Raw genomic sequence first — 25,007 nt, 5'->3', positions numbered from 1 at the left:
AGGGAGAGATGACTGAAATTGAGGGGTTATGGAATATGGAATACGGAAACCTAAGCAGTGGAAACTCCCTGGAATCGAGGGGGGTGACCCTAGGAAAGACTCCTAGCAATCGGGGATATGGAGCCTGACCAGCTATCTTCTGTAGCCAGGCAAGGATTTCAGTAGTGGGTCACCAACCCAACCACAAAACCTTCAACGTGCAATTTGTCCTGCCTGCAAGGACAATGGTTCTTCAAATCCCCCAGTCGTGAGAAACTCCTGTCCTCTTCTCCCATTGGCTAGGACTTGCCCCATTCCCAGTTCCCCACGCTACTGGTTTAGGACACAGAGCCTCATCTGATGGATAATTTGGGACTTGAGACGGCCCCTTTTCTGCCCCTGGGCTCAGTCACATGGCAGACTGTAACTTTCCAACAGACCTGTCACCAGCTAGGGAGAGGGGGGCTCAGTGTCCCCTTCCTGTCTGACTCTGATGAACTCCCAGTGACCTCATGTAAAAATGAATGGTAACAACTTCCTGCTTACATAGGCAGCTAGCTTTGTAAGGGAGGATGGTGAGCAGGACCAGAGAAGGGAGAGGCAGAGGCAGCTGGAGAACGGGGTGATCTGGAGAGGAGCACCTGCTCAAAAATAGTTAAATGGGAGCACAGCAAAACCAGTCCCCACCATCTGGTCAGCACACACTGTGCTCTCCTTGCAGGCTCAGTGTAGCGGCTGGATGCTGCCCTCATCTGGGACCTCAGTCCTGCTGAGTTGACAAAGGGGCTTCCTGTGCAATCCTAACTCAGTGCACAGGTGTAGGTCCAAAACTTGGGGAGGAAAAGGAGGCTTTGGGGGACCTCAAACCCATCCCATTTGGTGACAAGGACCAGTCAGGCTCACATAGATGCACAGAGTTTATTGGACACAGAGATACAGGGCGTGTGGGCTTTGCTTCTTCCTGCCCAGGGTCACCTGGTATACTGGTCCCTCCAGGTGGGCGAGCTTGGCCAAGAGGAGGTGCAGTGTGAGGATGCAGGACTGAGCTCTGAGCACCCTACTACTGCTCATCCTCCTCCTCCTCCTCCTCTTCCTCCTCGTCATCACTGTTCTCACCATCGTTGTCGTCGTCATCATCATCATCGTCGTCATCTTTGTCCTTGTCTTTGTCAGCTTTCGGAGTGTCAAGGCTGGTCTTTGGTTTTCCTGGAAGTTGCGTGGAGCCCACATCCTGGGGACCATGTATCCATTTGAAGCCCATCCCCCGGATGCAGATATGTGGTGTATACATGCCATTGACAGTCACTAGATGCTTGTCTGGACCTCCACTGTCATCAAATGGTTTGCCTCTGTTAAAACCGAAGGTAAACTCGGTCCCCTGGTTGGTGGTGAAGGTCAGGGAACACAGGCAGTTTGCCTCTTTGCCATGCACCTTTATCACGTGCTCTCCATCCTTCAGCTGAAAGTCTTTATAATTCAATGAGTTGCTTCCATAGACATCACTCCAGTGACTGCCGAACTGTAGCTGGATGCTGGAGGGAAACCAATCAGCGCACCCTCAGGAATGCCTGCTCTTCCTCAAAACCAGCCCTGTCCTGGTTCCGTCTCCAGAAGTGCCCGGCTCTGATATGGCAACCTGGAGTTCTCCCTACCATCTCTTCTAGACTCGTCCCTCCACTCAGGCATCTGTGCCAGGGCAGCTAGCCCTAAGCCTGACTCCTTTGCAGGGTCTGCCCAACTCACAGTTACCCCTCTGGAGCCTCCTCCCCTGTCTGCCCCAAATGAGATAGAAGTCATGGTAAGAGCCCCTCCGCTAAGGTCAGCACAGCAGAGATGGACTCATAGGCAGAGACCAGAGAGACAGGTCTCTCCTTGTGTTGTCAGATGGGAACAGGAGGGCCCTGGAAGATGCTCTGTGATGCAAAGCAGAAAGATGACCCTCCCCCAAGTCTTCTAGACTATTGCTAATGCCAGCTTCTTCCTTCTAGTGCAAGATGAGGTGTGTATCCAAGCAGACTCCATATAAAATGCAGGAAGGAGCTGGCAGTGCTGGCACATGCCTTTAATCCCAGTACTAGGGAGGCAGAGGCAGGTGGATCTCTGTGAGTTCAAGGCCAGCCTGATCTACAGAGCTAGTTCTAGCACAGGCTCCAAAGCTACAGAAAAACCCTGTCTTAAAAAAATAATAATAAAAAAATGCAGGAAGGCTATCCAGTTCAATCAGAATTTCAATAGTCGTAACTTTCAGTGTGAGTATATTTTATGCTACATGGTTTATTTGATTATTTTTGACATTGATTTATTATTTATTTTGTGCATATGTGTGTATGTGTGTATTTATGTGTGTGTATTCATGTAGCATATGCCAAGGTCTTAGTGAAGGGAGAGGAGAACCATTGGGATTTTGTTCTCTCCTTCCACTATGTGGGTTCCATGACTCAAACTCAGGCCAACTTGGCCAGCCCGCACCTTTCCCTGCCAGAGCCATCTTGCCAGCCCTTCCTTCTTTAGCGGTCCTGGAGACTGAACCCAGGGTCACATATGTGCTAGGCAAGCCCCTAAGCTTGCTCTCTTTTTTGCCTTTTTATTTTATTTGAAACAGAATCTCACTGTGTAGCCAGGATTTCCTTGAATTTCTTCACAGTGGAATCCTCCTGCATCAGCCTCCTGAGTTCTGACGTTACTGACATGAGCCACCATGCTGGGCTCCAACCCTCTCTTTGCTTTCTATTCAGACAGGATTTATGAAGTCGTCCAGGTTGAGCCCGAGGGGGCTCTGCAGCACCACCTGCCCTCACGTTTGATATTCTCTAGCATCAGCATCCGGGGAGCTGGAATCACAGGACTGGACCACCAGCCCAGGCTCCAATAGCGCATTTCTTTTTTTTTTTCTTTTTTTTTTTTTTTTTTTTTGGTTTTTCGAGACAGGGTTTCTCTGTGGCTTTGGAGCCTGTCCTGGAACTAGCTCTTGTAGACCAGGCTGGTCTCGAACTCACAGAGATTCACCTGCCTCTGCCTCCCAAGTGCTGGGCAATAGCGCATTTCTAAAGGAAAGCCACATGCTCTCCCGCAGTTGTGAGGACGAGGCTGGAGGACTCTAAGCTTAAGGTCGGCCTGGGATACAGAGTGAGGTCCTGTCTCGGGAAAGTGATGGCTGCAGACAAGCATAGCGGTATGTCTCAGCTTCAGCCCCTAGCACCGTTTATAGATATTTTCCAAACTGGATTGTATATACAAGGGAGGAGAGAGCATGTGTGCTTGTCCTTGTGTGTGTGTGGTGTGTGTCTGTCTGTCTGCTGTATGTCTGAAATGTACATGTGGCTGCTCTCAGCTTCCATGTGGGTTCTGGGGACTCAAACTGAGGGTCTCATATGTGCACAGCAAATACTTTATCTGCCCAGCCTTCTCCACGTCACCCAACACGGATTTCTTAAGGATTGAGATGACCTCAGTGTTGCATAGGAGACATACTAAAAGAATATTCATTGTTCATCTGAAATTCTGTTAACCTTGGGCACTGTGCTTCCATTTACCAAGCTTGGCACCAGAAACGCAAGGCCATGGCGGCATAAAGGAGAACAACAGAGCTCATGAGGTAGACACTGGGGAGGACAGTCACGATCTGGCCTGTCCCTGGGGAATGGCTGGGCTCTCTGAAGCAGAGCAGAGGTCTAGAGTGGCAGAGTGACTCTGCCTGCCTCCCTGATGACTGTCCAGTCTAACTCAAGCCTGAGCATCCCAGCTCTGTGTAGGCTAGTTCAGGCTAGGGATCTAGACCATCCACAGGAGCAGGCACAACTAGGGAGTGCGGGAGCCAGGAGTTGGAAGCTACTCACCCCATGATGCACTTTGCTATTGTTAAGTAGACCCGGATGACCTTGATTTCACCCTGATCTTCACCACGAATGTAGAAATAGGTGCCAACTTTTCTGCCCAGTATGTCTGGAGAAAGTGAGGCAGAAGACGCAGGGTCACTCCCTCACTCAGAGGCCCTTATGCCTAGGACGGGATGGAGGAGGTAAAGGCCACAAAGGAGGCTCAGGTACTCACTCTGGGCTCTGCAGGTGGGGCCAGCAAGGAGGGCCAAGGTCAGCAGCAGCAGCATGGCTCCTGAGGGTTTGGGGCACAAGCCTGGGGCTTGGAAGTCACAGGGAGATGGCAAGTCTTCAAAAAGGCTCTGAGGAAAAAGACATCAGATCTAAGGGATCCCAACACCCAGACTGAGACAATGGGACATTTGGGAACCCTCTTTTCCCATAGGCTCCAAAGGTTTCAGAAGAACCCAAAGACGGTTTCACCCACATGCCCACACTGAGAGCCCCCAATGCCAGTGTGCTAGCATTCTAACTAAGCTCCCCATGATGTCACCTTACACTGGGCTCCCCAAAGTCTAAAGCTTCTCCTGGAGAAGCCCCGTGTTCCAAACCTCTCCATTCATCCCTCATGGGTCAGTCTCTATCTGGCTCAACCCATCCTCCCTTCCCCTCTGGCCTCTCCTCCTGCACCAAGCTGGGCTGCTGCTCCTTCCTTACCTGTGCTGTGTGGTCTGAGCCCCTTGGCTAGTCCCTTTATACCCTGATGCCACTCAGTCATAGTGGCTGTGAGAATGGTTTCTGGAAATGCTTTGTCAGCTGGCCTTCAGAAGCTGGACTTATGCCAAACCCTGTAAAGCAAGATGTTCATATGCTTTGCACCATTTAAAACTATGTACGCAGTATGCTACTACTGTGTACTTAACGTGTTTAAATTTATTTTGACTTTAAGAAAACAATGTAACCAATCTACCGTGCCTGGGACTCCCATGTAATCAAGTTTTACAATCTAAACTGAGCAAATAGTTTTAAAGGGCTAAGTCAGACACAGCAAGGGAAGTAAGAAGGAACGCATACAGGTTAGGAACTGTCAATCAGCAGGGGAGAGTGTTTATCAGAGGAAAATGAAAGAGAGGAGGGCCAGGATGATGGAGAAGAGTTTCTTTCTTCTTTCTCCTCCTCTTCCTCCTCATCCTCCTGATGAGACAGACTTAGAATAAGGGGGAAGTTGGGGAAGTGATTGCCAACTCAAAAGCTGTGTTTACAGCCAGGCAAGTTCCTCACAGAAGAGCCACTGATTTGATCTATGTGTGTCTTGAAGGAATGCGTTGCCTTTGCAATCTCGGCCCTTATTGTGCACTGTTTGAGCTACTCGATAACCCAAGACATCCTGGTTTGCCAAGAACGAGTCGTGACCAAAGTCATGCCAAAGGCTGTAGAAGGCCTTCAGAAGAACAGCTCTGCGTATCGCAGGAACAATGCCCGTCTTCTGCAATGACCCCTCCAAAATCAGCTGCTTTTTTCTGACGCTCACACCAGGTGCTCAGTTTCCCATATGCCCTTTCATCGCCTGACCCAGAACGATGTATGTGTGTTTGTGTTCTAACCTGCCGAGAGCAGCAGATTGAAGGCAACCTAGAAGATAACAAATCTCCACCATAAATGTTGGAAGCAACATGTGGACCCAGGTTGCTAACATATGTTTGCTGCTTTTGTTTGTTTGTTTTTTGTGCTCTTCTTGGTCAGTAGGGGCCAGTAGAGAAATTTCTTCCCTTGTTAAAATAAAAGTCTGGTAACAATTATTTTTGTTTGTTTGTTTGTTTGTTTGTTTTCCAAAAAAGGGTTTTTTTTTGTATAGCCCTGTCTGTCCTGGAACTCAATCTATGTAGTCCAGCATGGTCTCAAACTCAGAAATTTGCCTGTCTCTGCCTTCCAAGTGCTGGGATCAAAGGTGTGCGCCACCACCACGTGACATGGTATTAAGAAAAAATTTCACCCGCCTTTTCCCTCCCTTGTTTCAATCTGCTGTTCAGTAAGCAGCAAAGGTGGCCTTCTGCTCAACGGGGAGGGACCGATAAGGTCTGTCTGATTTGTTCTTGCTTTAAAGGACTGTGATAGAAATAATGAGTTTGAAGAAAAGAATGTGTGGTGGTGCACGCCTTAAATCTCAGCACTGGAGAGGCAGAGGCAGGCGGATCTCTGAGTTCAAGGCCAGTCTGGTCTACAGAGGAAGTTCCAGGACAGCCAGGGCTACACAAAAAAAAAATTGTCTCAGAATCAAAAACAGGTGTGTGTGTGTGTGTGTGTGTGTGTGTGTTGGGGGTCCTTCAATAAACTCCATGGATTTACCTGTGTGCCCTTACCCCCTGGTTTTGGGGTTACAGCAGCAGGCTTCCCTGAGCAGCTTTTATGTGGGAATTCAAAATTGGGTCCTCCTGCTTGCACAGCAGACTTTTTCCCAAATGAGTCATCTCCCAAAGAGGCAAATTTTCTAAGGATCTTCACCTAACAACACAAGCAACCCCCATGGCTGCCTAAGCCTCTGATAGCAGTGATAATTTATCTCATATCAGCTTATGTTCCAGAAGGGTGAATCCAGATGAGCTTGATACAATCAATGTAGAGACAACTATTAAACCAAAATGCCAAACCAGGTGCACCGAAGAGCAAACAGAAGGCGTGCTCTGCCAAGCAAAATCTGGACTTCCTGGTCACACAGCAAACAACCGTTTCAATGGCTGAGTGGAGCCATCATTCAAAATGATGAGCATCTCAAATGTGCCTTCTTTAACAATTGTTGCCAGTTGTGCAACAGAAACCAAGTTCACCAGCAACTGTGCAAACTAGAAAGTGAACAATTAGAGTATTGTACATGGGCAAAAACAAAAGCTCTTCTCCTTCACAAATTCATCAGTATGCATTTATAGCCAACCAAAACTGATGGCACAGACCCTGGGACAGCTCCCTGCATCTCAGATGCAGGAGTCAGTGAGCCACTTGTTTACCCCCAGGGTTAATTTTATTCAAACTGGGAAGTTGATTTTGGCCGAGTTGCTGGAGGGAGTAAGGAGTTAGATCCACAAACCTGCTATACCATAAAAAAGGATTAGGAGACAAATCAATAGATTGTACACACATGCTTGGCCCACACATACACACTAAACAGGACAAACAGACAAAATAAAAAAGGAGAGAGTGACTGGGAGAGACACCAATGCTTTGTGCACACCCATAGGCACGTGTGTACAAACACAGGAACACACTAACTCACTGAAAACATGGCCACTCTCACTCTCTCCTGCTGGAGCCAGCTAAGCCCTACCTACCTCCCATGAACCATGTGTCAATGTCACAGTAGGCGGTTGGTTGACTTCCCATGGCGCTGAGGAGTTCAGGATGGAGTCTGTGCTGTAGGTAACAAGATTGGATACACTTTAGCCAACAATGCAGAATTGAGAGGTTGACCTTTAGGGGACTGCTCCTTCATTGAAGGCCACAAGATCTCTTCAAATGGGGCTCATCCCTTTGTGTCCTAGATCACTCAGTCTCTCATGAAGTCTCTGGGAATTAGACATTATTGTCATTCTTTTTGGAGACCCGGTCCTCTGGATAGATCAAACACGCTAATAACAACCTAAAATTATCCATCAAAAGACTTTGCTAGGGTGAACAATATTACTACATGAGAGGAATATTACCTGGAGAGAAGAATATTACCACCATCCCTCCTTACACTTCACATTGGTCCTAGTTCTTCTTGCACACAAGAACTCCTTGCATTTCTGAAGTGCTTTATGAGTTCCCTTTTTCTTCTCTTAAAATATATATACATACACACACACACACACACATATATATGTGGCTTAGGAGATGACTTAGAAGTTAGAAGGCTTGTTGACAACTATGAGGGCCAGAGTTCAGATCCCCAGCAACCCACATAAATGCCAGGCGGCTCTAATGGGTCTATCTGTAATTTCAGTCCCAGCAGGCAGACAGGATGCCCAGAACAAGCCAGTCATATTAGCAGTGACCTCTGGGTTTGATTGAAAGTTCTGTCTCAATGAAAAAGGAGGAAGAGCAATCAATGATGATCCCCAGCATCCACCTTGGGCTCCCACATGCACACAAACACACACACACACTCACACACACACACACACGCATGCATGCATGCACACCCAAACATGCATATGTTCCCCCAATGCATGGAAAAGCCATGTATATGGGACTGGAGAGAAGACTCAGTGTTTAAGAGCACTGGCTGCTCTTATAGCCTTAGTTAGGTTCTCAGCACCCACAGAGTGGCCCACAACCATCTGTAAGGCCAGTTCCAGGGGATCCAATGCCCTCTCCTGGCGTCTACAAGCCCCAGGCACCACATACATGACGTGCATACATACATGTATACATTATATATATATGTATATATATAATATATATACATATTTTAATCCCAACACTCTGGAGGCAGTGGCAGGCAGATCTCTGCGAGTTTGAGACCAGCCTGGGCTACAGAGTGAGCTTCAGGCCAACCAGAACAACATAGTGAGACGCTGTCTCAAGAAACAAAGCAGCAATAAATAAATAAGGCACTCATACACATGAACACCACACACACAGTAAATGTAAAACAAAGAGTACACTATTATTGTGTGTCTGTACAATATATGTGTGAAGGGTGTATGCCATATTGTGCCTGTGGAGGTCAGAGGCCACCTTTATGGAGCTGGTTCTCACCTTCCACCTTTACATAGGTATGGAAGATTGAACTCGGGTTGTCAGGCTTTTGTGGCAAGCGCTGTGACCCACTGAGCATTCTCACTGGCCCATGGAGTCCCTTTCATATACCCATGGCAGTTCCTAATAACACAGGAGTTCTTCAAGTCAAGTTGTCTCTAGACTCTCGATTCTGACAAGAATATGGGTTACTGGTGTAGTAGGTCCTTCTGTTTATGTGTTGCTTTCATTGGTTGGATAAAGAAACTGCTTAGCCTGATAGGGCAGAACTTAGGTAGGCGGAGTAGACAGAACTGAATGCTGGGAGGAAGAAGGGAAGAGTCAAGAAGTAATGGATCTCCTGCCTGAGATGGACGCTGGTTAGAATCGTGCCAGAAAGCCACAGCCCTGTGGCAATATACATTAATGGAGATGGATTAAACTAATATGTAAGAGTTAGCCAATAAGAAGTTAGAGCTAATGGGCCAGGCAGTGTTTAAATGAATACAGTTTCTGTGTGATTATTTCGGGTGTAACCTAGCTGGGAGACTGGGATGAAAAGCAGGCCCTCTCTCCAACAACATGTTACAGAGATCTCCCTGCAGATAAAAAAGACAAGCTTGATTGTCCACCAGAAGAATAGGCGCACACTAACAGTTATGAAGAGGACCCTCAGGGCCAGCTCCTCTTCAGACGACCCTTTCTCTGTACTTTTGTGTGGAAAGAATTTTTCAATGGTCATGAGAGACAGCCTTCGGGTGGGCTAAGCCCTCCCTTTCCAATAGTACTGTCCCAACTATTAGAGAGGTGGTTCTGGCGATCAGTATAAGTACCTTCAAATTCAGAATGAATACGGATAGATGATGGGCACAAAAGCCCATTTGAGTCAGCCAACCTCCTTACACAAGGAGCAACAAACCACACTCAGTCCATGCCTTCCAGACGTGTTCAATACCCAGCATGGCTCTCTCCTGGATTATATCAAACAGGACCATCCCTCAGAAGGGTTTGCTGCTCGTCCTTGGGCTGAGACTAATTTGGACCGCCCCCTATGGGAGCAAATGGCTCTGTGGTACTAATCTCTGGCCTTGGTTACCTCCAGAGTGGACTGACAGATGTCATCCAGAGTTGCTTGGGTGCAAGGGGCAACAGGAAAAAGTCCAGCTGCTGTCCCAAGTTACCATGCCCCTTCTTTCCAGGCTGAGTTTTCTGTGGGGACAATCACTTACTTCCCATCTTTATTATATCTACAGGACTCGAGGATGTCATTCGGTATGTTGAGACTCTCTGAATATACCGAGAGAGCTTGAAGTGACTTTGAATCTATCTGTTCCAACAAACTATGCCATCCATTCTCAATGGATTAAAGCAAAAAGTAATATTGAAAATCAGAGAAGAGGGATGTAGTCAGTGTGGTCCCATTGGGATGAGGAACAGAAGGAGGGTACCCCAACCCCCAAGTCCATCTTCAGGATCCTGCCATGAGTTTTAGGTCTAAATAGAGAGCAAGCTGTGTGCATAATCAAAGTGTTAGTCAGAGTTAGTCCTGTCCATAAAAGACTATGTCTCATGTGTTATCAGAATAGTGTGAAATTATTTTCTGGTAGATTCTAACTCTGGCTAGCATTAGGGTTTCAATCAGTCCATTCTCGCAGCCTGGGATTCCTGGGGTGCCATTAGGAGCTACTCAAAACAGTCTCTTCTTCATGGCCCATTTGGTAGCAAACTATTCTGGCGTGCAATGTTTGAGGGAAGTCATGAGAGATCCATCCTAGTCAGCAAGCATCTCTGGAACACACTGAATAGAATGCTGTTTCCATCAGAAGGGGGCTGGCTGTCTGTGGGGTCAATTCTTTCAGTGCTCTCACAGCTGAAGGGAAGGCATAGCACCTCTCTCCAGAACTCTTCTCCACCTGCTTGTCAGCTACAACACAATCCAACCTCTCTTCCTGGTCCCAAAGTCATGCAATGATGAGAAAATATGACGAGAAAAGCAGTCATATAAAACTGTACACTTGGGGCATCAGTGGAGGCCCTTGTACTACTGTCAAGATTGAATGCTGTGTCTACAACCCTGACAATTCCACTCCCATCTGCTTTACATGACCTACAAAACCAGATTCAAACCAACCCAGACACTACCATGTGTTTTGGTAAGCAGCCTCGGAATTAGCTCTACAGATTTCATAGGGAAAATAGCTTAGACTTATTATAATCTTAGCACTAATTCTATTAGTCTCTAGACTTTGTGTGTTGTATTGCTGCCTCAGCTCTCCCTTACAGCTGACCCACCCTCAGATGGTTCCGTGGCAACCTAGCACTGGGCATCTGGATACCTTGATTGTACACTGAGGCTGGAAAGTAGACAAGAGTGAAGATAATATACCCCATCTCAGCACGAGGTAACCAGACTGACTCAACACCTCCTGAATGACTTCAGGGTCTCAACTCTCAAGGGGGAGATTATTAGATAGCTAGTGATATGTTGGCAGGAATGGAAGACATTTGGGCTGGACTCGGCTCTCATAGTCAACAGCTTGTAAAACCAACAGTTTATAAAACTGGAACACAGGACCCTGGTCACACAAGTCCTATCTCTGGCCACGGGAGGAGCTGAGACATCCTGAACTCGTCAGAGCCTCATAGCTAGATAGTTATCTAGACCAGGCTTCGGGTAACCATTCCTGATTACTATACCAGGATAACCATCACCCTCCTAATGCCATCATCCACATAGACCTGTCAACCATCCACACAGGAAAAAGCCCCTTGGGAAACACATTTTAGAAATCGTGTGGAGCCTGACCAAGACAACGATCCCTTAGGCCATTGTCCACTCTTCAGCCCTCCGCTTTACACTGTAATAAACCCTAGCTGTCTCCTCTCCAGTGTGCTCTGTGTGTCTTGTCTGAATTCTTTTGATGATCACAAGGGCCAAGGAGCCCAGCGTGCACTCTTACTCTGTTACATCTCTGTACAGCTGTGGGTCTCTCTTTCTCCCTCCCTCCCCCCGATTGGTGGGTGGTTTTAGACAGGGCTTCCCTGTGTAGCCCTGACTGTCCTAGAACTTGCTCTGTAAGCCAGGCTAGCCTTGAACTCACAGAGTTGACACGCACCACCACTGTCTTGCTTGTGGGTCTCTTTTATGAGTTCCTTGGTCTCATCACTGTTTTCCCAGCAGAAGCCAGAACTCTATAGACTCTACTCACCAGCAGGCAATCCCTCATTCACTTCCCTCTTCTGTCACCAAAGCTTCCAGGAAAAGCCAGATCCAGTCCAGAAAGCTCCCGAATTTTTCCAGCCTGATGCTGACAATGCACAAAGATAGCCTGCTATGTCTCCTCTTTCTCGGTTTTCCCTCCCCAGACGGAATTTGTGGAGGAGCGAGAAGAAGAAAGTGTGCTCATACAGTCTATAAGCCCCGAGGCTTAATGTGGTCGACCAAGGAAGGCTCTCTGGTGCTGGTGTGGGGGTTGAGGGCACAGTAGCCAGGGTGGCTCTGGGTCCGGGAGGGATGGTGTAGCATAGCATCCACAGCTCTGGTAGCCAATGTCTGCACACTCATCCTGTTGAAGCAGTCTCTTACGAGTTGCTCTTGCTAAGAAGTGTCCTCACTTCTGTCCTCACATCTCTGCTTTCATTTTATGCCTGTCACCTTGGCGTCTAGTCACCTGCTTACTTCTGCACATTGGCACATGAACCAGTCAGTGAGTTTCTATCTAGAAGCCAGTGGTACCCAGCTTTCTCCACGGATACTGGAACAAGAGTGATTGGACCTCTTCTCCGTTTTTACAGTGTCCCATTGCTGGCAAAGCTTCTCAGGTTCTCTAGTCATCGTCCTGACTGTGCAATCACCTTGGATTCCAGTGTTCTCTGAAGTTTTAGTCCCACTGGAATCCAAGAGAAGGGCAATGATGATGTTGCACCCTGCAGCATACAGCTGAGGTAACAACAGGCAAGACCACACCTAGACCAGGGTTGCTCTATTATGCATCCCTCTTGCCCTTTGCCTCCATTCTTGTGTGTGTGCATGTATGTTTCATGTATGTGGTCTGTGCATACATGTGTGTGCCTGCAGAGGCCAGACAAAGACATCAGGTACCCTCCTCTGTCACTCCTCTCCTTTATCCAGTGAGGCAGAGCCTGTCCTTGAACCTGGAGCTCCAGTTTGTCCAGCTAAATTGGCAGCCAATAAGTCCAAGTGATCCTCCTGTGTCTGCCCCCAATAGCACTGGGGTTGCAGACACCGTGAGACCATGCCCAGCTTGTTATATTGGGGCTAGGATATGAACTCATGTCCTCGTGGTTGTACAGCAAGCACTTTTAACCACTGACCCATCTCTCCAGTTCCCCATTTCTTCTCTATTTAAACCCCAAAACTCTTGTCAGTATCCTGGAGATAGAATTGGGGTCACAGATGTCATAAATATGCTAGGTCACCAGTACAAATATGTTTGTGTGTTTCCACAGTGTCAATATTTATTGAATAACAAAAAATTCACAAGGGACAGTGGCTTCATTGTCAGCAATTAGATGCTAGATGCCCATCTCTTTACATGAGGGAATTGTACCCTTTCCTTGGGCTCGTGTGTCTCATAAATTCTTGGGGCTGATTCTCCTGATATAATTTTAACACACTGTACTGGCTGGTTTTGTCAACTTGACACAAGCTGGAGCCATCAGAGGAAGGAGCCTCAGTTGAGGAAATGCCTCAATGAGATCCGGCCGTAAGGCATTTTCTCATTTAGTGATTAGCTGGGTAAGGCCCAGGCCATGGTGATTGGTGCCATCCCTGGGCTGCTGGTCCTGGGTTCTATAAGAAGGTATGCTGAGCAAGCCAGAAGAAACAAGCCAGTAAGCAGCTCCCTTCCATGGCCTCTGCATCAGTTCCTGCCTCCGGGATCCTGCCCTGTTTGAGTTCCTGTCCTGACTTCCTTCAGTGATGAACAGCAATGCTGAAGTGTGAACCAAATAAACCCTTTCCTCCCTGGCTTACTTTTTTGCCATGGTGTTTCATCACAGCAATAGAAACCCGAACTAGACACATACCAATGTGCTTCTACAATCTCAATAAATGTATAGGCTGGTACCTTTCCTGCTTCCGTGAACAGGTCATTTGTAAGTCTCTGTACATGAGTGGCACCAGACAGACAGCGCCATTCAAGTGCAAGAGTCATCTTGTATGCTCAGGTGTCAGAAGCTATTTTGACAACTACAAACTAATCAGGAAATCCTCTGCTGGCTAACTTTCCAAGTCCTGGAGGGTACTCTTTGGGCTTTGGGAAAGAAGAGCTATCGGCAGTCCCGCCCAACACTGGATCCTGCATGCTACAATACTGTAGTAGTTTGAATAAGAATGGCCCCCATAGGCTCATATATTTCAATTCTTAGTCATCAGGGAGCAGCCCTACAGTGAGAAGGATTAGGAGGTGTGGCTTACTGGTGTGGGTGTGGCCTTGTTGGAGGAAGTGTGTCATTGAGGGAGGGAGCTTTGATGGATCAAGAGCCCACCCCAGGCCCAGGAGCTCTCTCTTCCTGCTGCCTGTGGATCCAGATGTAGAACTCTCAGCTACCTCTTCAGTACCATGTCTGCCTGAATGCTGTCATGTTCCCCACCATGATGATAATGGACTAACCCTCTGAAACGTTAAGCAAACCCCAACCAAATGCTTTCTTTTATAAGAGTTGCCATGGCCATGGTGTCTCTTCACAGCAATAGAACACTGACTAACGACTAATTCCTACGTGCTAGGCAAGTTGTGCTCACTGGTGCAATAGTGGCGTAGGTTACAGGGCTAACCAATCGTCTTCTGATTAGATTTGAAGCCTGTTCCACTGGAGGGACTTTATATTTGGTACTCTAAACTTGATGACAATCTCATGACTGAAGAGATCATAGTCCGTTGGGGGAAACAGCTGGTGTTTTGCTAAATGACACTGCTTTATTATTTTATTTTGTTTTATTTTATTTTTAGACAAGGTCTTACTGTGAAGTTCTCATTGACTTGGAAGTTACTATGTACATCAGCCAGCCTTGGACTCACAGAGATCTTCCTGCCAGTACGTACTAAGTGCTGAGATTAAAGATGTATACCACCATAACCAGGAAACTACCTTCTAAATATTTACGTTTATTTCCATAGATTTGTGTGGCTCTCAACCTTGGTCAGAGAAGTTTCGTTTTGCAATGGGCAAAATTCTGGTCAAAATGCTAAGAACTGGTGGTTGTGAGTGCTTGGTCACCTACAACCACCTCCTCCCATCCAAGACTCAGTCAGGGACCATCACAGCCACCTACAGCCACCTCGTCCCCATCCAAGACTCAGGGGCCATCACATAAGAGCAGTACGGAAGAAAGACAGAACTGGAGGGTGGGGAGGAACACTGTGAAGTACTGCATTGCAAACAGGATGTGATGGTTGCACAGACTAATTTACAGCAGCTGTGGTTGTCTGCACAAGACGTCTATAAGATCAAGCCAATCAACATTCCAGGGATGGGAGAGCGGCTCCCAGAACCCCACCCCTAGATGAAGAGCTATTGGCAATTGGTAAAAGTTGAGGGAGGGAGAGTCATTTTTCTTTAGGAGTGTGGCCGTTGGGAGGTTATAACTACAGCATAGAATCTGCCTAGAGAGCTGGGTCCAAGCTTGACTGTGCTGGCTTTTAACAGGTAAGATTTGTAGTTGTGGAAGAAAGAAGCCGCTTGCAATAGAAGCTTAACGGAAGAATTGACAATAGTGGACAACAGCTTAATATGCTTTAAAGCAGGGTTGGAGTACATATACAGTGTTTTTGTAAGAGATTCAAAAGTGCATACCATAAAACATGAGATTTATGTTTTCTTAGTCTGGAATCGGCCACCCCAATTCCTTTAACCTGTGGTGCCTAACCTTCCACCTTTTTATTACAAAAAAAGAGATGGGAATGTAATGATCTGTCTCTTTAAGAGACAAGCCACACCCACCCCTACCCCATCTACTGAGGCAGGTGGGTCTTCCTTCCTGCTTGCAGCCTTAGTCTCTCTCTCTTTTCCAACTCCCTCTTGGAGAGGCAGCTTCAGTCTCCTCTCTCTCTCTCTCTCTCTCTCTCTCTCTCTCTCTCTCTCTCTCTCTCTCTGTTCTTCTCCTCTCTCACTTCCCTTTCATAACCACTAAATAAATATCCAGCCTCACTCTGCATGGTGTGCCTATCTGCCTGCCTCTCGCTGTCTGTCTCTCACCAGCCTCCGCTGGGGACCAACCACCTTTGGAGATCTGCTGCGTGGTCTCATGAGCTGCCCCTGCCTGGGACTGGCTGCTCTTGGGACCCTCTTCCCACTGCCTGCCACCGCTGGGGATCCCACAGCAAGCTACTCGGGGATCCGCAGCAATTTTTAATAATCCATTACACCTGCCCTCTCATATACCTTGGCAATGATACATGGTTCTTTGCTAGGATTTTGTGCCCAAAACACTGGCCAATGGTTTCAGAAATCTTACTCTGTGTTTGGTTGGAAGCATCACCCCAGCTCCCTAACACCCGTTTATACAAAAAGTCCAGATTATTTGCCTGGGGGCTTCACCCCAGCTCTTGGAATAAGCCCCCTCCCCAGGGAAGATCAATAACACTCCCAAAGGCTATTTAAGCTGCGCCCCAGAAAATAAACACATGGTCTCCAGGTTTCACATGCTCTCCCCTTCCCTCTCTCTTTTCCTCTCCATGCTTTCCTGGTGCCACCCGGGAGCACTACATTAAACATGAGCATCTTTTATTCGGTCTAATTTGGTCTGATTGGAATTATTTGCATCTGGGGAGAGGCTCGTCTTAAGAAAAATCTAACACTCTGTACTCCTCCTACCAATCTGAAGTCGATGAGACAAGTACCCCCTTACTTATGGTGTTTCCCCTCTGAGAGTTTGCCTTTTTCTGAACTCCTCACCTGCTGTGTCAATGTGCTGGAGATATGAGGTCTGAACTAATTTGCACTGGAAACAATTTGGTTCAGTGATGTGTGTGGTGAGCCCATGAGTATTATACAATGACTGCACAGCTGACAGAGCTATTGGACTCTCCACAGGAAGTGTGCACACACACTCCACCTGGAGAACCCGATTTGCAGAGCTATGGGAACAGTGTCCTTTGGATAAGTCACTGTCGATTCTGTAAAAATCTTGTATAATCATGGCATTTCTCCATTCTATAGTCTCCTAGCAGGTTATAAACATGACTTTTCCTATAGGGCAACCATATACCTCCCCCATACCATGAAGCAATGGGGTGAAAACGATTCAGTCAGTCAAGTCCTTGTACTCATAGCCAAAATCTACAGAAAAATGGTCCCACACTGTCAGGGTCCGATGCCCCAACATAAACTATCTTTCCCTCTGGACTAGCATGGAGGCACGGGAATAATTGAGACACAGTTCACACAGCAATATCAGAAGGGAGTCTTGGGGTTCGTTCAAATCCTGAAGATCACTCCGTGTTTATTATCCAAACACCTTTTTCCCCCAAGGTAAACTGATGTGTAAGTTCATTAGCATTCTGTTTCCGGGATAGCAGGACTAAAGTCATGTCCACAGCTCTGTCACTAGCTTGGAACTGACTCCTCTTCTCAGGAGATCTCCTAATTACAGAGAAAGGAGCAGCATGTCCTGAGCTCAGGAGACAGCGTCTGAGGATGCTTTTACCACCTCTGTTGCTATTGTGGCCTGAGAGTCTGGCTGCTGATACAATGCAGAAATATGTGACCTGCATAAAATTACCCCACACCACACAAACCTTTATTGACAGTAGTCACTGATAAGAAAGGAGCCCCATCCAGGAGGCAGTATGTCTGCTCTAACAGCAAACTCAGGAAGGTGTGACCTACAGGTCTTCTGCTCTACTTAGCAGGCTACTAATATTTTGTATCACCCTTCACCTTGGTTTCAACTAACATAGGATCACAGCCCCGGAAATTAAGAGGAAAGAGCAGCAATTTGTAATCCCCAGCAAGGCAAGACTTCCTTTACTTCTTCAAACAGTTTTTTCTAGTGTCTGCCTTTGAATTAGCTAATAAAATATCATTCAGATTGTGATAAATTACAGATTGTGGAAACTGTACAAGAATTATTTCCAGTAGTTTTTGCATAAAATATTGCATAGCATGGGGCTATTTAACATTCCCTGTGGGAGAATCTTCCACTGATATCTCTTAACTGGATGAGAATTATTACAAGTAGGTACCGTGAAGATAAATTTATCCCTATCCTTTTCTTGTAGAGGTATAGTGAAGAAACAGGCTTTTAAATCAGTAACTGTAATAGGCCATTCTTTAGGTAACAGAGAAGGCAAAGGCATTCCAGGTTGTAGAGAGCCCATAGGCTGAATTATTTTATTTATGGCTCTCAGGTCTGTCACCATTCTCCATTTTCAAGATTTCTTTTTTATATTTATTTATTTATTTATTTATTTATTATACATACAATATTCTGTCTGTATGTATGCCTGCAGGCCAGAAGAGGGCACCAAACCCCATTACAGATGGTTGTGAGCCACCATGTGGTTGCAGGGAATTGAACTCAGGACCTTTGGAAGAGCAGGCAATGCTCTTAACCTCTGAGCCATCTCTCCAGCCCTCCCCCCAGATTTCTATTTAAAAACAAATACGGGAGAATTACAAGGGTTCACAGATTCTTCAATATGTCTAGCATGTAGCTGCACCTGAACCAACTGATTTAAATAAAGCCTGCAGATTCTCTAATGTCAAAGGCTACTGGCCAACCCAGACAGGTTTGTCAGTAGGGCTGTGGGTACCTCTGAGAGTTCAACAGCTGTTGTGTCCTGTTTTTGTACAGCCTGGATAGTCTGTGACTATTTTTTAGAGTGTCTTATAATATTATTCCCAGAAACATGAATTGGTTTATGGTCTGCTTTTGAGATTGAAGGAATATTAGACTGTCCATTGCTGTAACAAATCTTTCTTGCTCTCCATCTCCCCTCCTCTCTCTCTCTCTCTCTCTCTCTCTCTCTCTCTCTCTGTCTCTCTCTGTCTCTCTGTCTCTCTCTCTGTCTCTCTCTCTCTCCACTCTGCTCCTGCTTCTCTCCAGTCCAGGTCTACTCTGCTGCCCAGGTTCAGCCTCTCTTTCTCTCTTTGCTCTGGACTCTTCCTGTTGCCTCTGGCTGTTCTCTCTCATATTTGTAGTGAAAACTTCCCCTTAACCAGACTATGAAGCAATCATGCCATCAGTTTAGATGTCAGTCATGAATACCATTTTGAGGACTCTCAAATTACATCCAAGGGTTGTGAAAACCCTTCTCTATTGATAAATGAGAATATAGGTGGCCCTCCAGGTGCCTTACATGGAATTACAATGTGACCAAACAAAACCAGGAGCCACAAAATGTTTAATGCTTGTCCTCTCACTGAAAATATGGTTTCTGATGAGATTCCTAGGAAACATCAGGCTGTTTCACTGATAAACTCTCTGCGGTCCAGGCCTTGTCTTCTATTGTGCTATTGGTGAATTGTTTGTTACTTAAAGACTGAGATCAGTGGCAGTCTGAGTTGTTATTTGGAGTTACATGCCAAGGAAGCTCAGGTCTTGCTTGACAGTTTATTTCTATTCTTTGTAACCTGGTTTACCAGTTGTATTGAGATTTTGTTAAGAGTTATCTCTACATTTGTGGCATGAGACCCAAGTGGATAGTCTTGGGCTACTTTGCCACACCAGGTGATATAAATTATCAGCACCCTTAGCAGCACTCTGGGCCCCTTTATGTGTGTCTATATCTGTGCGTTGTGCATGTGATGTATATGTTTGTGTGTGTGCACAAGTGTGAGGAAAAGCACACATTTACATATGTATACATGCATGTGGAGGCCAGAGATTGACCTTGACTGTCTTTCTCTGTTCCTCCCTGGCTTATTTGTGAGCCAAGATCTCTTCATTGAAGCCAGACCTTGCAGATTTGGCTGGACTAGCTGGCCACTGAGCACCGAGGATCAGCCTGTCTCCGCTCCTCTCCAACAGGTACCATGGCTGTGGTTACATTTGGGTAGGTGCTGGGGAACCAAACCTGGGTTCTCATTTTTGCACAGCAAGCTCTTCACCTACTGAGCCATCCCCCAGCTCCTCCAGCCATACCCCTTTTTTTGAACCCTCAGTGCCAAGAAGAGCCTGGTGAGAGTAATGTTTACTGGCCTCCCCGAGGACCCCTGAACACCCAGAGAAGCCTGGAACAATGTGGAGTCAGCAGAGGACAGCCGAGTGTGGACCACATACAGAGAAGGGGACGCAGTGGTGGTGTCTGAGCTGGCACTCGGAGACTATAGCCTAGGGTCATTGTAGGCAGAGCCTAATCCTTGCCTGACCTTCTACCCACCCTTCATTTCAGCTCACAGAGACTGCTCAGAACAAATCCCACCTGGACACAGAGTTCATGCAGATGTTGTATTTATTAGTGGGTTCAGTTTGGAAGTCGGGGGGGCGGGGGTATGTGACACAGACCGCTTCAGCGTGGGTGGCCATGCGCCTTAGTCTGTGCACGTCCCACTTAAACTCCCCCACACAAATTTGATGGCCCTTAACCCACCCCTCACATAAAAGCCACAGAAGCCCTTGAGCACATGGTCGGAACTTTGAGGGTAATCAGAGAACTCATTGGGACCTTTGAGGGACCCAAAATACTGATCCCGTGGCCTGCTGGTGTACAGGACTATTTGCTGAATAAAGAATCTGTATGTGCCGAAGACCCAGAGGACGTGTTCATCATCGCTCAGAGTTAGCACCACAGGAGTCCCCTCGGCGTAGCCACTTACATCACCCCAGCTGTCTTCATGCTGCACCTGGACACTAGGAGAGAGGACAAGCTTAGGACCCTCATCCAGACACGGCGTGACCTGTCTCTCGGTCCATGGCGCCCCTCCCCGCTCTCTTCTGACTTCTTGAGACACGCAAACAAGTCTCTCACTTGGAAAGCCACTCTCAGACACTGTGGTCATTACTCAGCCTGCTGGGGACTCAGTCCCCCCACATGCAGAGTGACATCACAAGCAGAGCAGAACCTGGGAACCTGCTCAGGAGACCTTCAGACGGAGCAGCTACTGTCACGAGAAGCTGACCCTGGCCAAGCTGGAAATTTCTCAATTTCGGTAATTTATAAGACAACAGCAGACCCAGAAGAACAGGTGCCTTCCGTGCTCTAGGGGACTTCACCAGCCCCACCTACTGACTCCACCGGCATCCTCATCTTTCCGGCCTCAAGGAGGGTGAACCCCACTATGAAAAGCCTAACTTTGGGTTTTCTGCTTCCAGAATATCATGCCACTAATAATCAGTCAGAGTTCCCCTCTGACCCTCAGCTCTTAGACTCTAGCCAGACAGCTTAGATTTTGCTTCAAGTGTGGGGACTCAGCACCCTGTGTGTTTGACTTGAGTAGGCAAGTGCATCTCCAAACTTGATCAACCAAGATGGGTTGATCAAATGGATTAAAAATGATTCTATAATAACAGGGCTGTAATCAAGAGAGGATTTTGGGGACAGAGACAAGAAAAAAGGTTTGTCTAGTGGCCCCCTGACTCTAAACATCAAATAACTTTAACCAGTCACCGGGAGCCAGATGGGAACTCTGTGGGAAGACATTATTGATCAGCCATCCAACACGGCTATAGAATAACTCACTTTCTCTGCCTCTGTCTCTTTCTCTGTCCTCTCTCTCTCTCTCTCTTTCTCTATCACTCTCTCTCCCTCTAGACCATGTACTTATAGATGGGTTCCTGAAACTGGAAGAGTTGGGACAGGACACAGCAGGAGGGGCCGTGACCCCTCCCATACTTACCCCATGATCACATTATTCCGAACATACATGCGAACTGCTGTTAGATTTTTCCCCTCAGGTATGGAAGTACAGAAAGGTGTGCCCGTTGTTGTGCCATGATAATCTGTGTGGACAGAAATCCAGCAAGGAGAAAGCCCACTCAGCCATGTGGAGGGCCTGTCTTCCCACCCTTGAAGCCTGGGAGGTTGTCCTGTGACCTCATTTAGTCAGTGGCAAAGGCTGGGAAGAGTCCCGGGGATTCTGGGGTTGAGAGAGATGAGGTGACCACCAGGGAGAGGTGCACACCCCACAGCTGGCTTACCATTTGCCGAAAAGGCTGGGGTCCCCAGCATGGCAAGGATCACCAACAGCAGCATGGCCTCCGGCTGGAACATCTCAAGATCTGAGGGAAAGAGCAAAGACGACCTAACTCCTAGTCAGGGAACCAGCTAGACTTCGCCATGCCCGCCCCTGGGAGCCATGCGCCTTACCTGACTGGGAGAATCTGCCCAGGGTATCTCGTGCCTGGACCTCCTTCCCCTCCCCTTATATGCTCCTGGAGTCTCTTGGGCCCCTGTCCAGAAGGAAGCAGCCACAGGCCACCAGAGGGACAGGAAGGAGCTGGTGGGGGGCTCTTCCTGGGGGAGTTCTCAACGCCATCTGGGGAGGCTCCCGGACACACTGTGTTTGCCGACTTGGCACTGCAGCTTACATCAACAGGGCTGGTGACAGTGACAGCCATTTATTCCTATTGTCACCTCTGGGTTCTCTCTCATGAGCGCCTGGTCAGAACCTGGCATTACAAGTGGGGGAGGTTTGCTGGGAGCTCTTCCTCAGCTCTGCCAGGCAGGTTTCAACCAGCTCTGCTGAAGGAACAACTGGCCTCAGAAAGTCTACAGAGCAGGCCCAGGCCTCCATAAGCCTAGGCAGCCCCAGGTCTGTCAGACTTCCTAGAACCTCTACAAGGTCCTGATGGCCTCAGAGAGTCAGGGACCAGTCACGCTCCTGCCCTGCTTAAGGAACAAGGGGCACTTAGTCATTGGCTGCTTGGCCTGTCACTCAGGTGTCCAAGGTGGTCTCCCTCATAGACTGGATTTAGGGACAGGAATGGTGAACAGATGCTGAGCGACTCGGAGGTTGTGGGGATAGAAAGACACACAAGAAGTAACAGGAGCCACAATTAGAGGCAGAGACTGAGGGGAGGGTGAACCCTCTTGTCCATTCCATCTGCAGCACCTGAGACCAGGCCAGGGTGTGTGTGTGTGTGTGTGTGTGTGTGTGTATGTCTTGTGTTTGTGTGTGTCTGTGTGTGTCTCTGTGTCTGTGTGTGTGTCTCTTTTTCTATGTGTTTGTGTGTCTTTGTGTCTGTGTTTGTGTGCCTCTGTGTGTCTGTGTTCCTGTATGTTGTGTGTGTCTGTGTGTCTGTGTCTTTGTCTATATTAATGGGATTGAACCCGAACCACAGATACATTTGGCATGTGCTCTACCCCTGAGCTTTTAAGGGTCTTTTGTTTCTGTGTTACTTGTATGTGCATGTAGATTCGGAGTTCATGCATGTGTGTGCACATATCAGTGTACATCAGGTGTCTTCTTATTTTTCCCCTCCTCCTCCCTTTCCTCTTCCTCCTCCTCTTTTTTATTTCTTGAAGACAGGGTCTTTCTATCACCCTGGCTGGCCTGGACTAGGTTTGCCTCAGATACACAGAGATCTACCCCATCTCCCAAATGCTGATATTAAAAACCTGAAATGTTCCTCTTTTTAATTTTAAACATTTTTATGAATATGGATCATTTTGCCTGCACACATGTCTGTGTACCACTTTTGGAGGCCAGAAGAAGGTAGCAGAGCCCCTGGAACTGGAGTTACAGACAGTTGTGTTAGTGTTTGAGTCCAGCCCAGCTCCTTGGGAAGAACAGCTGCTGAGCCACCTCTCCAGGCCTTTATCCCTGCTTTTAGACCATCTCTATCTAAGCCTAGAGCTCCCTGGTTCAGTTAGACTGGCTTGTCAACGGGCTCCTAGGATCCTCCTGTCTCCCCACTTTCTCTGTACTGGCATTACAACCATGCATGGTCACACCCAGTCGTTTTTTTTTTTTTTTTTTAAGACAGGGTCTTTAGGCTGGGCTCCAACTCCCAGAGGTCGCCTGCCCCTGCCTCCCAAGTGCTAGGATTAAAGAGATGAGCCACCACTGCCCAGCTGCTTTGCTTAATCTTTAAAACATATTGTGAATTCAGAACTTTGAGAGAACTGTAAGCTGAGAAACAGCAAAAGTAGAGGAAGATACAAATATGTGCATCCCCGAATTGTGGCGCTCTCTCTCATGGAGCCTGCACGCCTGTCCTGGTGCCGTGTACCTTCGTCTTCCTGTGTACTCTCTGCTTAAATACTTGCTAAGAAACTCGCTAATGTTGCCTTGCTCTGGTTCAAAGAGAAGTTCTCTTATGGGGCATAGATAAGGTTCTGTAAGCAGAAATCCTCAGCTGCTGCGGGTTTGTTGAGCGGTGTCTCCCTGCAGAGGCCCTTCTCTTGGGCTTCTCTGGATGTTTATGTAACTGCCAGTGAGCTGAGTTTGCCTTGATTGCTCTTCATCATCTCAGCCTCACTTCTCTGGCTTTTGTTTCTTTTGTTTCTCTTTTCCTTTGTTTTGTGACTAGAGACCCACCAAGTATTTAATACGTGTCTCCAGCCATCAGCTAGGAAAACCCAAAGTCTCCATACACTTGTCTTGGGTCAGACAGAGGAGCACACAGCTTGCCTAGGAAGACATCGCTAAAGGAATGACCCAGGAGATGTTCTGAGCTGCCCTCTGCATAGACAACTGCAGGAGCCTTGCCTTGATTCTGTTCAGATGAACTGACTCTGGGGTGATGGTTAGGAGTTACATTTTCAGACCCAAGCATTTATTGGCCAGCTAGTTGCTGAAGAGGATTCTTGTCTTTTTCTATTGGTGCTAAGGTTCTCCTGTCTGCCATCTCTCCCCCACTAAGCTACCTTACAGAATCTAAGTGTGACATACACCTGCAGGAGCCCCTGGAGGCCGGAAGGGGGTGTCAGATCCCTGGAAATAGTGACAGGTGTTTGGGAGCTGCCATGTGTGTGCTGGGAACCAAACCCCAGTTCTCTGCAAGAGCAGTAAGCGCCCCTTAACAGATCAACCATCTCTCTATTCCCCTCCCCAGCTGTCTTTAGAAAGCTTGTTAAGCATCCTGGATAAGTGGCCAGTGTCTCTCTGGGCAAAGCCTTACAATCTTCCACGTCAGCCTTGGGCTTTTCCTTTCTGACTCTCACCATGGTTCTAGATTCTAATGAACAATGCTTGGGAAAGCGGCCTTCAAAAATTTTCAAAGCTGAAATGGATGAACAGAATTTTTATGGTTTCTTTTTTACCCAGATGTTCAGTGCTTCTAAGCCTATCTTTAGAACTTTGACAAGAAGACATAACCTGGCATCCTCAGAAGCCTGCAACACTCCTAGAAGAATCCTGTCGCCTAGCTGTGGAATACCAGCACCAAGAAAATGCCCGTATAGGACAATTCAGTGTTGTCTAGACCAGCAATGGGGAACCCAGAGTAAGGAATACCTGAGGCCACGTGTATGGTGCACACCTTTGCTTCTAGATCTCCGGAGGCAGAGGGTCAGAGCTCTGCGAGTTCAAGACCAGCCTGGTCTACAGAGCGATCTCCAGGAAAGTCACGGCTATGTAAACAGACCCTGT

General features: G+C 47.4%; 1 protein-coding gene across 1 annotated transcript; it reads right to left on the bottom strand.

Annotated features, from left to right (window-relative positions):
- Window positions 1–1,039: 1,039 nt before the first annotated feature.
- On the bottom strand, window positions 1,040–24,583 carry LOC130878800 (prostatic spermine-binding protein-like). Its single transcript, XM_057776926.1, has 7 exons — window positions 24,538–24,583; window positions 21,613–21,693; window positions 21,312–21,414; window positions 20,073–20,325; window positions 4,030–4,156; window positions 3,816–3,921; window positions 1,040–1,511 (listed from the first exon to the last, which is right to left on the bottom strand). The coding sequence occupies exons 1-7, from the start codon at window positions 24,581–24,583 to the stop codon at window positions 1,040–1,042; spliced, it is 1,188 nt and encodes a 395-aa protein (XP_057632909.1).
- Between the last annotated feature and the right edge of the window lie 424 nt (window positions 24,584–25,007).

This window comes from Chionomys nivalis, chromosome 7, assembly GCF_950005125.1.
Source record: "Chionomys nivalis chromosome 7, mChiNiv1.1, whole genome shotgun sequence".
Classification (NCBI taxonomy): domain Eukaryota; kingdom Metazoa; phylum Chordata; class Mammalia; order Rodentia; family Cricetidae; genus Chionomys; species Chionomys nivalis.
Note: the sequence above shows the minus strand (reverse complement) of the source record. Positions and strands in the feature narration are given on the sequence as shown.

Excerpts from the sequence above, each read along its gene's own strand:
- LOC130878800 (XM_057776926.1), bottom strand. The coding sequence starts at position 24,583 with ATGGTGAGAGTCAGAAAGGAAAAGCCCAAGGCTGACGTGGAAGATT. Across the intron at positions 20,326-21,311 it reads CGGAATAATGTGATCATGGG|TGTCCAGGTGCAGCATGAAG; the intron begins GTAAGTATGGGA and ends CCTCTCTCCTAG. Across the intron at positions 3,922-4,029 it reads CCCCACCTGCAGAGCCCAGA|ACATACTGGGCAGAAAAGTT; the intron begins GTGAGTACCTGA and ends CACTTTCTCCAG.